The sequence below is a fragment of the Loxodonta africana genome, chromosome 14 (genome assembly GCF_030014295.1).
Source record: "Loxodonta africana isolate mLoxAfr1 chromosome 14, mLoxAfr1.hap2, whole genome shotgun sequence".
Lineage (NCBI taxonomy): Eukaryota > Metazoa > Chordata > Mammalia > Proboscidea > Elephantidae > Loxodonta > Loxodonta africana.
Window position 1 is genome coordinate 73,463,483 of NC_087355.1, and position 14,495 is coordinate 73,477,977.

General features: G+C 41.0%; 1 protein-coding gene across 1 annotated transcript in view; it reads right to left on the reverse strand.

Annotated features, from left to right (window-relative positions):
• Positions 1-8,292, reverse strand: part of ANXA13 (annexin A13) — a 64,471-nt gene extending 56,179 nt beyond the window's left edge. Inside the window, exons 1-2 of the mRNA XM_003408178.3 lie at positions 8,278-8,292; positions 6,790-6,909 (exon numbers count right to left, since the gene is read on the reverse strand). Of these exons, the coding sequence (XP_003408226.2) occupies positions 6,790-6,909; positions 8,278-8,292 (135 nt within the window). The remainder of the gene's footprint in view (positions 1-6,789; positions 6,910-8,277) is intronic.
• Between the last annotated feature and the right edge of the window lie 6,203 nt (positions 8,293-14,495).

Genomic DNA, 14,495 nt, shown 5'->3' on the forward strand with positions numbered 1-14,495 from the left:
CAGACAGAACAGAAGAGAGAAAAAGACTAGAGGCTGAGCTGGGCCATCACAGCATCCAATGGTGCTGTGTTGCAGGACATAGTCAACAGTATATGAACAAGTTCTGACTTGCTGAAAAAGAAACTAGGTGAAACAGCTATATTTGCTTTGAGAAAAATTTCTGTCTCAATCATTATCAAAAAAATGAATGCTAAGAGAGTTTAAATTTATAGTGGATCTAACTTGCTGATTCTTTCTTTAAAATTCTTTCTAATAGTTTATCTTCCTTTACATTCCCAGTACAACCATCCAAGCCCCCATCACCTGAAGGGCAAATTATTTTATTGCCTTTCTATCCTGTCTTCAGGACTTCATTCTCTTTCTACTTCAGTCTATCCAGTAGTAGTAGTAAAAATAATAGTCATAACAAAGCAGCAATGATAAAATAGTATCCCTAGCCCCCAAGCATAAGGTCAACCTTGGCCACAGTGATGGCCCAAGGGTTAGGTACCTGACCCAAGCCAATCAGAATTCTTCCTTGACATTTTATATATAGATGCCTAGAGAATGAAGCTCTTTTCCTTGAGGTTGCTAAGCTGGAGCTATGTGGGACCATGGAACTCTCTGTGGCACCCAGTCAGTCTGTGACCTTGTCTCCTCATTTACCAGTCCTTTTAACCTCCCACGTCATTGAAAAGAAAAAGTTCATTTTAAGTAGGAAAGAATGAGGCCAACGCATAGAAAGAAGGAGAGAGAGAGAGGGAGCTGACAAGATGATTTCAGCCATTGGATTCAACTTTGCTATGCACTTTAGTCAGGTTGAGTTGGATTTCTGTCACTTCCACCTAAAAAATCTATCATCAACCCTGTTTACTTCTCCATCCTCTCTCCCTAAGAGACCTTATTAAGTCCCAAGATTTTAATCATTACCTCCAGTAGATGCCATTGGTTGCCTACCCAACAATGGAGCCCTTCTTCCTCCGTTACAGAACTTCAGTTTTTCCAGCCCCTGAGATGAATCATGAATTCATGGATATCCTATTTCTCTTTGCCAGAGATTGGATATTTGCCCAATCTGGCCAATGAGATAGAAAGGGATATCTGCTTGGAACTTCTGAGAAAGATTTTCCTCACTGATAGGAGAGTGGTACATGAGGAGAACTACACCCTTTTTCCTCTACCCTTTTTCTTCTCATTTGTAATTCCATCTTGTGAGGACATTAACTTACACATGACCCTTATCTTGCACTGATGAGGGGAGACATCACCAATATATCAGGATGACGGAATGGAAATATAGATGTAGCCTGGGTCCTTAATGATGTAACTATTCTGCTGCACCAACAGTGTAATCATCTCCTTTCAGACTTCCTACTAAGGCTGATAATTAAATGTCTTTATTACGCAAATCACCGTTAGTCTGGTGGTCTGCTATTTGTGATCAAACACATACTAATTATGAAGAAAAACAATAACAACAACAAACTATGAATTCATACCTCCCAAACTTACCTGAAGCTCAGACTTTGCTCTTGAGTTTCAGATCCAGCTACCTGTTGGGTATCATACCTGGGTGTACCACAAATATCTCAAATTTAACAGATTCCCAAACCAAATTCTTTCTCTCGCCTTGCAAACTTCCCCTTTGCCTTGTATCCCCCAGATGCACCACCATCCACCTGGGTACATAAGTCACCATACACGGGGTATCCCTTTCTAGTATTCCTTCTTCTTTACCTCCCATATTCAATCAATCAATGAGTTTTGTTGATTTGTCCCTCCTATCTGCCCTCTTCTCTCCAATTCTATTATCGCTACTTTGGTTGGTGGTAGGGAGAGAAGGCCTTATCATCTCTCTATCACGGCCACTATCTCTCAAGTGCTTTACTTGCTTCTGGCCACGTTTCTCTCCAAACCATTTCCACCAGCTTCCTGTACAGCTCTGACTTGCTATCCCTTGCCTGAAATCCGTTACCACTACCAGTTGTCATCAAGTCATTTCTTTCTTTTGTTTGCTTGATAAATATTAGTTCTTTTCTTCAAGTCATTTCTGACCCATGGTGACCCCTTGTGTGTCAGAGCAGAACTGTGCTCCATAGGGTTTTCTTTGGCTAATTTTTCTCAGGTAGATTGCCAGGCCTCTTCCAAAGTACCTCTGGTGGACTTTAACCACCAATCTTTCGATTAGCAGTGGAACCTGTTAACTGTTTTCACCACCTGGGGACTGAGATCATTACCTCTTCCCTGTTGCTTAAGGCAGGGATTCTCAAAGTGTGGTACTGGACTAGCAACTTCTTAACAACTTGTTAGAAATGCAAATTTTTGAGCCTCACCCCTGACATTCTGGAGCCGTGGTGGTGTAGTTGTTAAGATCTCAGGTTGCTAACCAAAAGGCTGACAGTTTGAATTCACCAGCAGTTCCTTGGAAATCCTGTGGATCAGTTCTACGCTATCTTATAGGGTTGCTATGAGTTGGAATCGACTTGACAACAATGGGCTACCCCAGACATTCTAAGGTAGAATCCAGGTCTCTGTTTTAACAAGCCCTCTAAGGGAATCTGATTTGTAAGTTTTAAAAACCACTACTAGCCTAAGGAAGCCCTGGCGGTGTAGTGGTTAAAAGCTATGACTGCTAACCAAAAGGTCAGCAGTTCAAATCCACCAGGCACTCCTTGGAAACTCTATGGGGCAGTTCTATTCTGCCCTATAGGGTTGCTAAGAGTCAGAATTGACTTGACAGTAATTGGTTTGGTTTACTAGCCTAAGCAGGAATTGACTTGAGGGCAACTAACAATGACTAGCCTAAAGTAATAAAACCCAGGTTCCTCAGTACAGCAAACAAGGGTCTTTGGGTCTCACCTTGTACCCCTGTCTAATCTCATCTCTTGTCACTGCTCCCTGTTCATTGATCCATCTATCAAAAATATTTACAGAACACCATTCTATAGAATAGAGCAGTAAGAAGACACAATATCTACCTGCAGAAGCTGCCTTTTTTCTTCCTCTTTAACATGATGTTTTAAATCTACTATCGACAAGAAATCCAAATGACCAGGACTCTGTAGTTGTGTCTAAAATGTAACTAGACTTTGAATGCGAGACTTGTCTTTCAATAAAAAAGAGTGTCATGTTTTGATATCAGAGGCCCTTTTTCTTCCCCCCTATATTTGTGTTAGGAAACCCTGGTGGCATAGTGGTTAAGTGCTACGGCTGCTAACCAAAAGGCTGGCAGATCCAATCTACCAGCCACTCCTTGGGAACCCTAAGGGGCAGCTCTGCTCTGCACCATGGGGTTGCTATGAGTCCGAATAGACTCAACAGCAATGTGTTTGGTTTTTATATTCATGTTTGGTAAAGTAGAGTGTCAGTAAAAACGAGGGAAACCCTCAATGAGATGGATTGATACAATAGCCACAGAAATGGACTCAAGCATACTAACAATCAAGAGGATGGCATAGGACCAGGAAAAAGTTCGTTCTGTTCTATGTAATGTCACCATGAGTTGGAGTTGCCATGATGGCAACTAACAACAAAAACATACTCAGTGATATTTTGATGTAGTGACTTTCCAGGATAAAAAATTTTCTGAGGAGGGAGTTGTGATTACATGGTCTAGACTGTTTATTGTTTGAGGTTCACTATGTCTCTTTCAAGTTTGGGGATCACAGTGTAATGAACATCCTTTGATAAACCCATACTTGCTTTCATCCCAGATACCCAGTTTTGTTTTTACCTTCTTCCAGAGCTACCTTTCTCTTCGGAGGAATCTGGCCATATCCCGCACCTGTCATGTAGCAGCCAGGTATTCTCCCTAATCCGCCTTCACGCCTGGTATCCACCTACTACAAGTCCCAAACTACTTTTCATTTTAGACAATGTTTATGTTGGCTGAATATTGGCACAAGCAGATGTTTTCACATTTACATGCTGGTTTTCATTTATGGCTCTTCAGAATGACACCTGCCTTCGCTGGCAGTGTGCTAAAGTGTACTTGTAAGGGTAATGGAATGCTCCAGTTCAGAGTTTCTCATCCTCTGCTGCCCACTAGAATCACATGGGGAGCGTTTACAAATCCTGATGCCCAGTCCATCTACCAACGCAATTAAGTCAGGCTCTCTAGGGGATGGAAACCCTGGTGGTGTAGCGGTTAAGAGCTACAGCTGCTAACCAAACGTTTAGCAGTTCGAATCCACCAGACACTTTTTGGAAACCCTATGGGGCAGTTCTACTCTGTCCTCGTAGGGTCACTATTAGTTGTAATTGACTCGACAGCAACAGATTTGGTCTCTGCGGGCTGGGGCCCAAGCAGCAGTGTTCCTTAGAACTCCCCTGTGATTTCAATGTGCTCTAGTCCAGCGCTCCTCAAGCTTCTATGTGCATGAGAATCAGGTAACCCAAACAAAAACCCAGTGCCCTCAAGTCGATTCCGACTCATAGTGACCCTATAGGACAGAGGAGAACTGCCCCATAGAGAATCATGTAAGGATATTGTTAAAATACAGATCCTGATTCAATAAGGCTGAGAGTCTGCGTTTCTCGCAAGCACTCAGGCACTGTGGCTGTTGCTGCTAGTCCAAGGAGCACAGTTTGAGTAGCAAGGCGGTAGTCTTTCTAGTGCTTGTTAATCAGCCTTGCAAATAATTGTCCAGAAATCATTAGTCCTCTTGAGCCTGTGACTGTTTCCACGTTTATCAGTCCCGCTCTCGTCTGTCTCCTCACTGTACAGCCACGCTCTGATGGTAAAGTTATCCCAGTGTTAATCTCAACTCTCTGGTCTCATCTAGTTAGTGATGCTCTTGAAAACAGCCACAATATAATAGAAGAGCCATCTAGTTAAATCTAAACTGATTTTTCTGTGAATCTGATTTTTCTACATGCACCTGCCTGAAGCTCACTGAACACAAAGACATGCCCTCCGGCCTAAGGCAACTCTTTGAATGGTGCTGCTCCAAATAGGTTAGTCACAGACACTGGGTCTTCAGTTCAAAAACAGTCACTAATGATGAAAAAGAACTGGGGGAAACACAAAGCAAAAAGTAACTTTCAGTTTACAGGCTTGGCTAATGATATCACAGTATCTTGGAAAATGTCCTGGCTCATATCCTATTGGCTTTAGAGCAATGCTTTTTTCGAATAGTTGTCTGTGGACCCTGGTCTGTGAACGTATTCTCAAGGATTCAAAACTGTTCTATAAGGCTTTTAAAACAGTGCACTGCATGCTGATAATAACTTAAATAATTAACAATAGGAAAACCAGATGCTCGAGATGACCGAGTGCTGGCATACGATTTCAATGCCTGCATTTGTGTTTATATTTGTGATTGTACATATGCCAAATAGCCTCACTTTAATCTCTGTAGGCTAATGATAAAAGAACAGAGAACGGACAGAGCCTTAATGTAAAAAGCATGCATTTGAGTCAAGAGAAGGCCAACGGCATTACAGAGAGTCAAATAAACAAAAGTTCCTCAGTAGGCTGAACAGAGAAGTATGATAGGAGGACTAAGAAGAAATCAGACCCCACATCCTATTTTAAGTCATGCTGAAACTAAAAAACAGACCAAAAAAAAAAAAAAATGATAGCAATCAGGATCATTTTTTACATCAAATGCAGCTATTTAATCACAGCAAAATAACACTATCTTACTAAATTAATAACATCCATTTGGATACCGTTGACTTGTATTTTGCTTGTGTTTAATTTATAAATTTGTTTTGGTTGTGTAGTTCCTTCAAAATTACAAGCATCCTACTTTCAAGTTTATACACGTTCAAGTAACTTTCTAATGCAAATAATTGCAGGCATCACTGGGATGATTTTTTGTCCTTTAAAAGGGTTCTGTATTTACTCATTTAGAAAGACAGTTTTAGAATGTATATTCAGTCCTCGTGCATGTATTTTAAATGCCCCTACTATTTTTCTGAGATGTCACAGTGGCCACGGTGTAGCTTCATGCTCTCAGTTCTAGTAATGCTATTACAGGAACACTGCTGGGAATATAAGCTGAGCTTCTAGAAGCTTTGAATCAGACTGTTATGATCCATAGGGTTTCCGTTGGCTGATTTTGAAGTAGTTCGCCAGGTTTTTCTTCCTAGCTGGAAGTTCTGCTGAAACCTGTTCAGCATCATAGCGACATGCAAGCCTCCACAGACAGATGGTGGTGGCTGCACGTGAGGTGCGTTGACTGGGGTCAAGCCCAGGTCTCCCACATGGGAGGTGAGAGAATTCTACCACTGAACCATAAAATGTCCTCTCTGGAAGTTTATATTCTTACACGGTTGTTGTTGTTAGGTGCCGTCAAGTTGGTTCTGACTCAGAGCTGCTCTATGTACGACAAAACGAAACACTGCCCAGTCCTGCGTCATGGTCACCAGCATTGTTATGATTAAGCCCGCTGTTGCTTGTCCAGGGTCCTCCTCTTTTCCGATGACCCTCTACTTTACCAGGAAACCCTGGTGGTGTAGTGGTTAAGTGCTATGGCTGCCAACCAAAGGGTCAGCAGTTCAAATCTGCCAGGCACTCCTTGGAAACTCTATGGGGCAGTTCTACTCTGTCCTTTAGGGTCGCTATAAGTCAGAATCGACTCGATGGCAATGGTTTTTTTTTTTTTTTTCCTACTTTACCAAGCCTGTAATGTATTGTAACATATTTTCCAGGGGAAAATTTCCCTGCTCGGAAGTAATGCCTGATGAGGAAATGTTCAGACTGGAGGATTGAGGGGCCAACATGACAGGTCTTTAGTAAGTAACATGGGGCCCATAAGCGAGCCTGGTCATGCCTGTAATTTGGAGGGAAAATAAAGTGCTTACGGGCTGTTGGGGCTTTGGCTCTCCACTCTCTGATGGGTGGCTGGGAGGCTGCACTTCTGGGAGCTGGGTGTCCCTTCTGGGTGACTGCTGACTGCCTTCTGAGAGGCAGTAAGACTGGCTCTGAGGATTTAAAACAGAAATACATAAAAATGCCGGCCCACTCTCTGAGACCAGCTGCCCCCAGAGGTTGACTTTCCAAAGATGGACTTGGCCCCCTAAGCTGCCAATGAGTGTAGGGGGAAAATTGTTATTCCCATCCTTTGAAGCTTTCAGAAGTATTTTAAAAGTAGGCTTCTGTTTCTATCAAAGATACCCTAAGTGTATGGCTCATAATCTTGCCTAGTACAAAAATGCTGTTTACAAATGATTTTTAAAATATTACCTCTTTGAAGACTATGACCGTAGTTTTGCAAACAGCTAAGTGCTGATTTAATATACAGTGTAGATAAAACCTTATAAATAAAGTTATGTTGTTAGCTGCTATCAAGTCGATTCCGACTCATGGTGACCCCATGTGTGACAGAGTAGAACTGCTCCTTAGGGTTTTCTTGGCTGTAATCTTTATGGGAGTAGTCCGCCAGGGCTTTTTTTCATGGAGCAGCTGCGTGGGCTCGAACAGCCCACCTTAGGGTTAGCAGCCAATTGCAAACCACTTAGGCCACCCAGGCCTCTTAACCAAGTTATAGTTCACAGAAAATTTTTGAAGTTTCATGTTTCACTCCTAAATGTGCACACGATAAATCATTATTACAGGGGGAAGCTATACTAGGTGCAGGAAAATCTAATTAAAATTCTTATTGCAACAACTCTAAATTTACATTTTTCAGTATGAAAAACCCAGATTCAACTCTGGTCTGTCTTGTCTGTAGCTGGTTCTAAATGGTAACGTTTTCGTCAGCTTTTAGTCATGAATAGTTTACGGACAGGACATGCTGTTTACAAGAGCCTAGCTATTTTGGAAGAAAAGTAAAATATTAAGTCCACATGTTGGATATTTCCATATATCTAAATGTCTGATACTTTTTAGAAATGATGCTGCAATTATTTCCATGTTTCAGTGCAAGTTATACAGACTCATTCCAGTATTTCTATCTTGGCCTACTGCTATAATGCAACATGACCCTGTCTTTCCCATAAAACTCTGAATAGGCATAGTCTATGAAGTTTTGTGCAACTTTGCTACAAACTAACAGTTTTGGTCTACATTCCACAAACACATATTAACCATCTGCTCTCGGCAAGGCACAATTTACTTGTTTTAAACACACATCTCTTTTGCCCCTCCTAGGAGCTTTTTGGCTGATGGGGAGAAAAGTATTGCCGATTGATTTTAAAAGTATGGTATGCTATTGTTAAAACCAACAATAACAGTAAACATAGTAATAAAGTATAATAGTATCAATTGTGATTTCATAGTTTAAATTTCTCTACATGTAAACCACAATTAAAATTTTGACTGTTTGGTTCCCCGAGGTAATGCATACTTACGTGACGGTTGCCCATTTTCGTTTCTCTAGATAGTTGTTCTGTATTTCATTAAGAGCTCAGTCCTCCTGCTGGCAAAGTTTATACTGGTTTTCCCAAGGCATTGTATCTCTTGGGTTTAATAAGTAACTTTTGGCATTGAATTTGAATACACTGTTGGGGATGGGTAGACAGCTTAAACTGCCCAAGCTGCCTTGAACAGGCCATACTTTAAAATATTGATTAATAAGTAAAGTTTAGGCATTTTTAAAGTTGAATAACGTTTCCGCCACTAAAGGGCTAACTCTGCTTCACTTCTGAATTGTGGAAAGAGTCATTTTTTATATTTTAGGAGTTCATTTAAAGCTATGCCTTGTGATAACAAAGGCATTAAGCAAATAAACTGGAAAAACTTACTGTTTTAATAATATTACTATGACTGTTACATAGACTCTCCTTGGGGGTTGCATTGAGTTATGCTAACATTATCTTTTTATAATTTGACTAGTTTTTAAATTAGAAAAGTAATATGTGCAGATTTTTTTTCTAGTAATACAAAAGGATACCAGGAAAAACAAACCTACAAGACCTCCCAGTCCCTTTTCCAAGAGGTTTTTTGTGAGTTGTTCTAGAAATGGTCTATGCATGTACAAACATGTTGTTCTGTTTATTTCTCTTTATCTGTCTGTCTAGCTCTCTCTCTTTCTAGACTATTGTTTCAGTAAATGGGTTTGGATACAGTCTCTTCCATGCCTAGTTGTATGTTTCATATACTAAAGAGACATGCAATATTGACATCTTTCTTTTCAGTGGTCACATGGTATTCCATCACACGTATGAACCAAACCTTATTTAATCAGTCCACTTTCAAAGGTCATATGAGTTATTTCTGGTCTTTTGCTTTTAGAATAATGATGAAGTGAATATCTCCATCTACACATTTTGTTTATGCATGTGTGTATATCTGAAGAATAAAATCTTAGAATGAAATTGCTGGATCTAAGACTATGTACATGTAGAGTTCTGATACATATTGCCAAGTCGTCCTCCTCAGAGCCTGTTCCAGTTTACCCCCACCCCCCCCAGAATATTCCAGTGTTCGTTTGCCCACATAATGGCCAACACTACATATTACGAAAATTTTTCATCTTTGCCAATTCCAAATGGGAAAATTATCTCATTGGTTTAATTTATATGCCTTTCACTTTGATATCCTTGAAATTGTGTATTCCATTCATGTCCTTAAAAGCTATTTGTATGATTGTTGTGTGTGTGTGTATGTGTGATCTGTCAGTTCATTCCCCTTATTTATTATTCTTTTGGGTTATTAATCTTTTCATTGTAGATTTATACCAACACAGTTTTTAAAAATAAAATCCAGGTATTTGTCAAGTGTAGCAATTATTTTTCCCAAACTGGCTATTTGTCTTTTGTCTCTGTGTATGTTTTGAGTGTGTTTGTGTATGCGAAGAAAGTGTTAGGTTTTATGTGTTCAAATATATCATTCTATTCTCTTTTTGACTTGCTTAGAAAATGGATTTCTACATTTAGATGATTAAAACTTCTTATACATTTTCTGCAAGCTCTTTTAACGGCTTCCTTTTTTTAAGTGTGCTTTAGATGAAGGTTTACAGAGCAAATTAGTTTCTCATTAAACAATTAATCTACATATTGCTTTGTGACATTGGTTGCCAACCCCTGGACGTGTCAACACTCTCACCTTCTCAACCTTGGGTTCTCCATTTCCATTTGTACAGCTTTCCCATCCCCCTCCTGCCTTCTTATCCTTGCCCGTGGGCTGGTGTGCCCATTTAGTCTAGTATACGTGGTTGAGCTACGAGAATTATTGTTTGTTTTATGGGCCTGTCTAATCTTTGGCTGAAGAGTAAACCTCAGGACTAACTTCAGTACTAAGTTAAAAGGGTGTCCGGGAGCCATGCTCTTGGGGTTTTTCCAGTCTCTGTCAGACCAGTAAGTCTGGTCTTTTTTTTGAATTTGAATTTTGTTCTACATTTTTCTCCAGCTCTGTCCAGGACCCTCTATTGTGATCCTTGTCACAGCAGTTGTTGGTGGTAGCCAGGCACCATCTAGTTGTGCTAGACTCAGTCTGATGGAGGCTATGGTAGTTGTGGTCCATTAGTCCTTTGGACTGATCTTTCCCTTGTGTTTTTGGTTTTCTTCAGTCTCCCTTGCTCCAGGTGAGGTGGGACCAGTGGAGTATTTTAGATGGCTGTTCACAAGCTTTTAAGACTCCAGATGCTACTCACCAAAGTGGGATGTAGAACATTTTCTTTATAAATTATGTTATGCCAATTGAGCCAGATGTCCCCCAAAATAAGAGTTTCCTTTCTTAAGGCTTACATCTTAGATCCATTTGAAATTTATTTTGATATAAAAAGTAAAAAAGGAAGGGAGAGATTCAGCTTTAGTTTTGGTCATTCAGTTAATCCTAGGTAATTATTAAATAATGCGTCTTTCCTCTCTGATCAAATATGCTACCTTTATTATATATTAAACCCCCATATAACAGAGAATTCAAATTATGTAGAAGTTTACTAAATTCTGATTGTATATATTCACTTTTTTATTTTTTCAGCCTTTATCTATTGAGCGCCTTGGATGTGCTAACTGCTCGATTACAACAGTGAACAAGATGGGTATGGATTTTCTCTTCCTACAACTTCTAGTCAAGTGGTAGAGATACACAAGAAACAAACAAACAGTTACAAACTGCCATAGTACTATGAAGAAAATAAATAAGATGCTGAACCAGAGACTAACTTGTGCGTGTATGTATAATTTCTTTTAAATAGAATTAAGTTTCCTCAAGGAGCTACCATTTAAGCTGCGAACTAAAGGATAAGAAGGAATCTGCCATTTGGAAAGAGAGAATGTTCTTAGCTTTTGCTCAGGCTCAGAAATAGAAAAGAGCTTTGCAAATTGGAGGAAATGAAAGATGGCCAAAGAAACTGGAGTCTGTTGCTGCCGGGAGGAGCACTGGGCGCAGGGAACACAGTGGTGCACAAGACAAGATCTCTTTCCTCCAGGAATTGACAGTGGAATGAGGGAGAAGGCAAGAAGACCTGAGTTAACCATCAGCACTTTGACCATTCGCTGTTATTTTTTTCTCTAGTGTCTAATTTCTGCTTTATATTCCATTGCCTCCTCTGCTAGCCCCAAACTTCTGCTCAGGGCCGAGCCCTCTCTGCCCCACCTCTGCGCTGGCTTTGGAGCCAACCTCTGCGTCACTAGCCCCTCCTAGGAAACTATGATCAGTAATGTTCCCTCCTTCCCTCTTCCACACCAAGCTTTTGAAGCTCAAAGGTCAGGAGGAACAGGGCAATTTCACGTGCAGTGCTCATTGCAGAGATGAGTTCTGTTCAAGGGTGCTGAGTTGCTGTGCGCAGGAAATACCTAGGTAAGAAGGGATAGAGTTTGTGACTGCAGAGAGCGGAAAGATAGAAAGCTGAGAGGTCAAGGCCTAGAAGTAGGAGACTGAAATATTTAAAAATGCCTTAACTTAATGTAGTCTTTTTGGCAGAAAAACCTTAGCGCTGAGAGAGAAAACACCTGGGTTTTAGGCTAGTCTCTGCTTAGGGGCGTGATCATATTAGAGTAATTCACTCTCCCCAGTTTTCGGGTTTCTACTATGTAAATATAAGGGTTGGACTTTACATCTGCACTTACTTCCACATCTGAAATATTATGAACAACTTGGATTTAGGAAGGTATATCAGGTAGGACTCTCTGGTTACAAATGACTAAAAACCTAACACACAATAACTTAAGCAAACAGTTAATGGCTCACATAATTGGAAAATGTATGGGTAGCTGGCTTCAGGCATAGCTGGATCCAGCTACTCAATGACTAGATGAGGTCCACCCATATTATCTCTACTACTTAAAATCAACTGATTGTGTTAATCACATTTACAAAATACCGTCTCAGTAACACCCGGATTAGTGTTTGACCAAACAACTGGACAGCATTATCTAGCCAAGTTGACACATAAAATTCTCCATCATAGGCAGTCATTCATATAGGGATATGTTGGAATCTCAAGAGGGTTGAATGTGCTGTGGTGGAGCATGTAAGAGAACAGAAGGCTGAGAACAGTGTCTTGGAAAGCATATTAGGAGGGTGGTGGGCAGAAAGGTGCCTTCAAAGAAGTCAGAACACTCAACAGAAAAAGGTGATACCACAAAAGCAAGACAAAACAACACAAACATGCAGCATATGGTATGAGGCTGCCTCCCACCAGGCTGGTCCTGATACCCCTGTATTGTCTTTACTTGCTTCTCTGGTTGCAGATGCTAGTCCCGGACTGGGACTCCCCAGGGACAAAGGCTGTGTCCTCATTGCCTTTCTGTATCTGGAGCCTTGTATAGTGCTTGTCACACAGAAATGGCAGCAGCAGACTTATAATAAGTCTCTGTTGAAAAAGTCACTGAAAGCAATAGGATTCTTTAGAAAGCTGCCTGTCACAGGTCAGATGTTGTTATGACAAACTCCAAGGGATACAAAAAAATTTTGAGCAAGATTTTGAATCATGCAAATACTCCTTAAGTAAATAGGTAATTTGGCTGGAAAAAGCATGTGTGTGTGTGTACGTATGCAGTTTTCTCATTCTAAACCAATGCAGGGTAGGAAGAGTGGGATTCTTATCTGTACGCCCCCCACAAAGTACATGTGTGTAAGTGATTTCGTAATTCTTAAATTGTTTCCCATTAGCATTCTTTTGGAGCTCCTCGGTGATACAAATGGCTAACACAATTGGCAGCTTTCCAAGGGTTGGATGTTCAAGTCCACCCAGAGGTACCTCAGAAGAAAGGCCTGGCAATCTACTTCTAAAAATAATAATAATAAGCAGCCGTTGAAAACCCTCTGGAGCACAGTTCTACGGTGACACACATGGGATTGCCATGAGTCAGAGTCAACTCCATGGTAACTGGAAAGGAGATTCCTTAGCACATTCTAACCCCATTACTTCATTGATTAAACAGATAATTTATTGAGTGTCTACTATGTGCCAGGCCCTATACTAGACCCTGGGAATTTGGTGGTGATGAGTCAGAATTAACTTCATGGCAACAAACAAAAACAAGACCAAGTCTGTGCCCACATGGAACTCATATTTCTAATGGGGGAAACATAAAAATGTACACAAATGCGTGCAACATAATTACAGGTTGTGGAAAATGTGATGATATAGTGGAAATAACCAGGGTGGTATGAAGGTGAGCAATTGGGGAGGCCAGTTGTAATCAGAGTGGGAATGAGAGGCCTGTGAGAGGAGCTGGCTAAGGAGCCGAGACCTCAATGACAGGAATGATGCAGCCACTGGGAGAATTACCAGTTGCTCTGCCAAGTTGATTCCTATTCATGAAGATCGCATGTGTGTCAGAGTAGAACTGTACTCTGCAGGGTTTTCGTGGCTGATTTTTTGGAAGTAGATAGTAATTCGAGATGCCTCTGAGTGGACTTGAGCCTCCAAACTTTCGGTTAGCAGCTGAGTGCGTTAACCATTTGTACCACTCAGGGACTCCATTGGAAGAACTAAAAAAACCAAATCTGTTGCTGTCGAGTTGATTCATCTCATAGTGACCCTATAGGACAGGGTAGAATTGTCCCCATAGGGTTCCCAGGGCTGTAAATCTTTACAGGAGCAGGCTGCCACATTTCTCCCACAGAGTTGCTGTTGAGTTCGAACTGCTGACCTTTTGGTTAGCAGCCGAGTGCTTAACCACTGTTCCCTTGCTGGAATAATAACCTGCTGCCATGGAGTCAATTCCAACTCGTAACAACACTACAGGACAGAGTAGAACTGCCCCATAGGGTTTCCAAGGAGTGGCTGGTGGATTCAAACTGAAGATCTTTTGGTTAGCAGCCAAGCTCTTAACCACTGTGCCACTAGGGATCCAGTGTTAAAGATTACTCGGGCTTTGTATAAAGTAACTGTGAGTTGGAATCGGCTCAACAGCAATGGGTATATAGATGATGGATTACAGTGGGGCAGAGAAGAGACACATTAGGGGTTTTGTGATAGACTAGGTGAGAGATGCAGGTGGCTTGGACTAGAGAGGTGGGGCTTAGAGGTGGAGACAGATTTGGAAGTGGAAGCAAGAGGATTTGCTGGTGGTTTAGATGGGGAGGTAGGGCATAAAGCAGACTCTAGGATGCCCACCTCCCCCATCTAGGGCTCAAGCACCTGGGTGGAAGGTAAGAACATTAATCGAGGTAA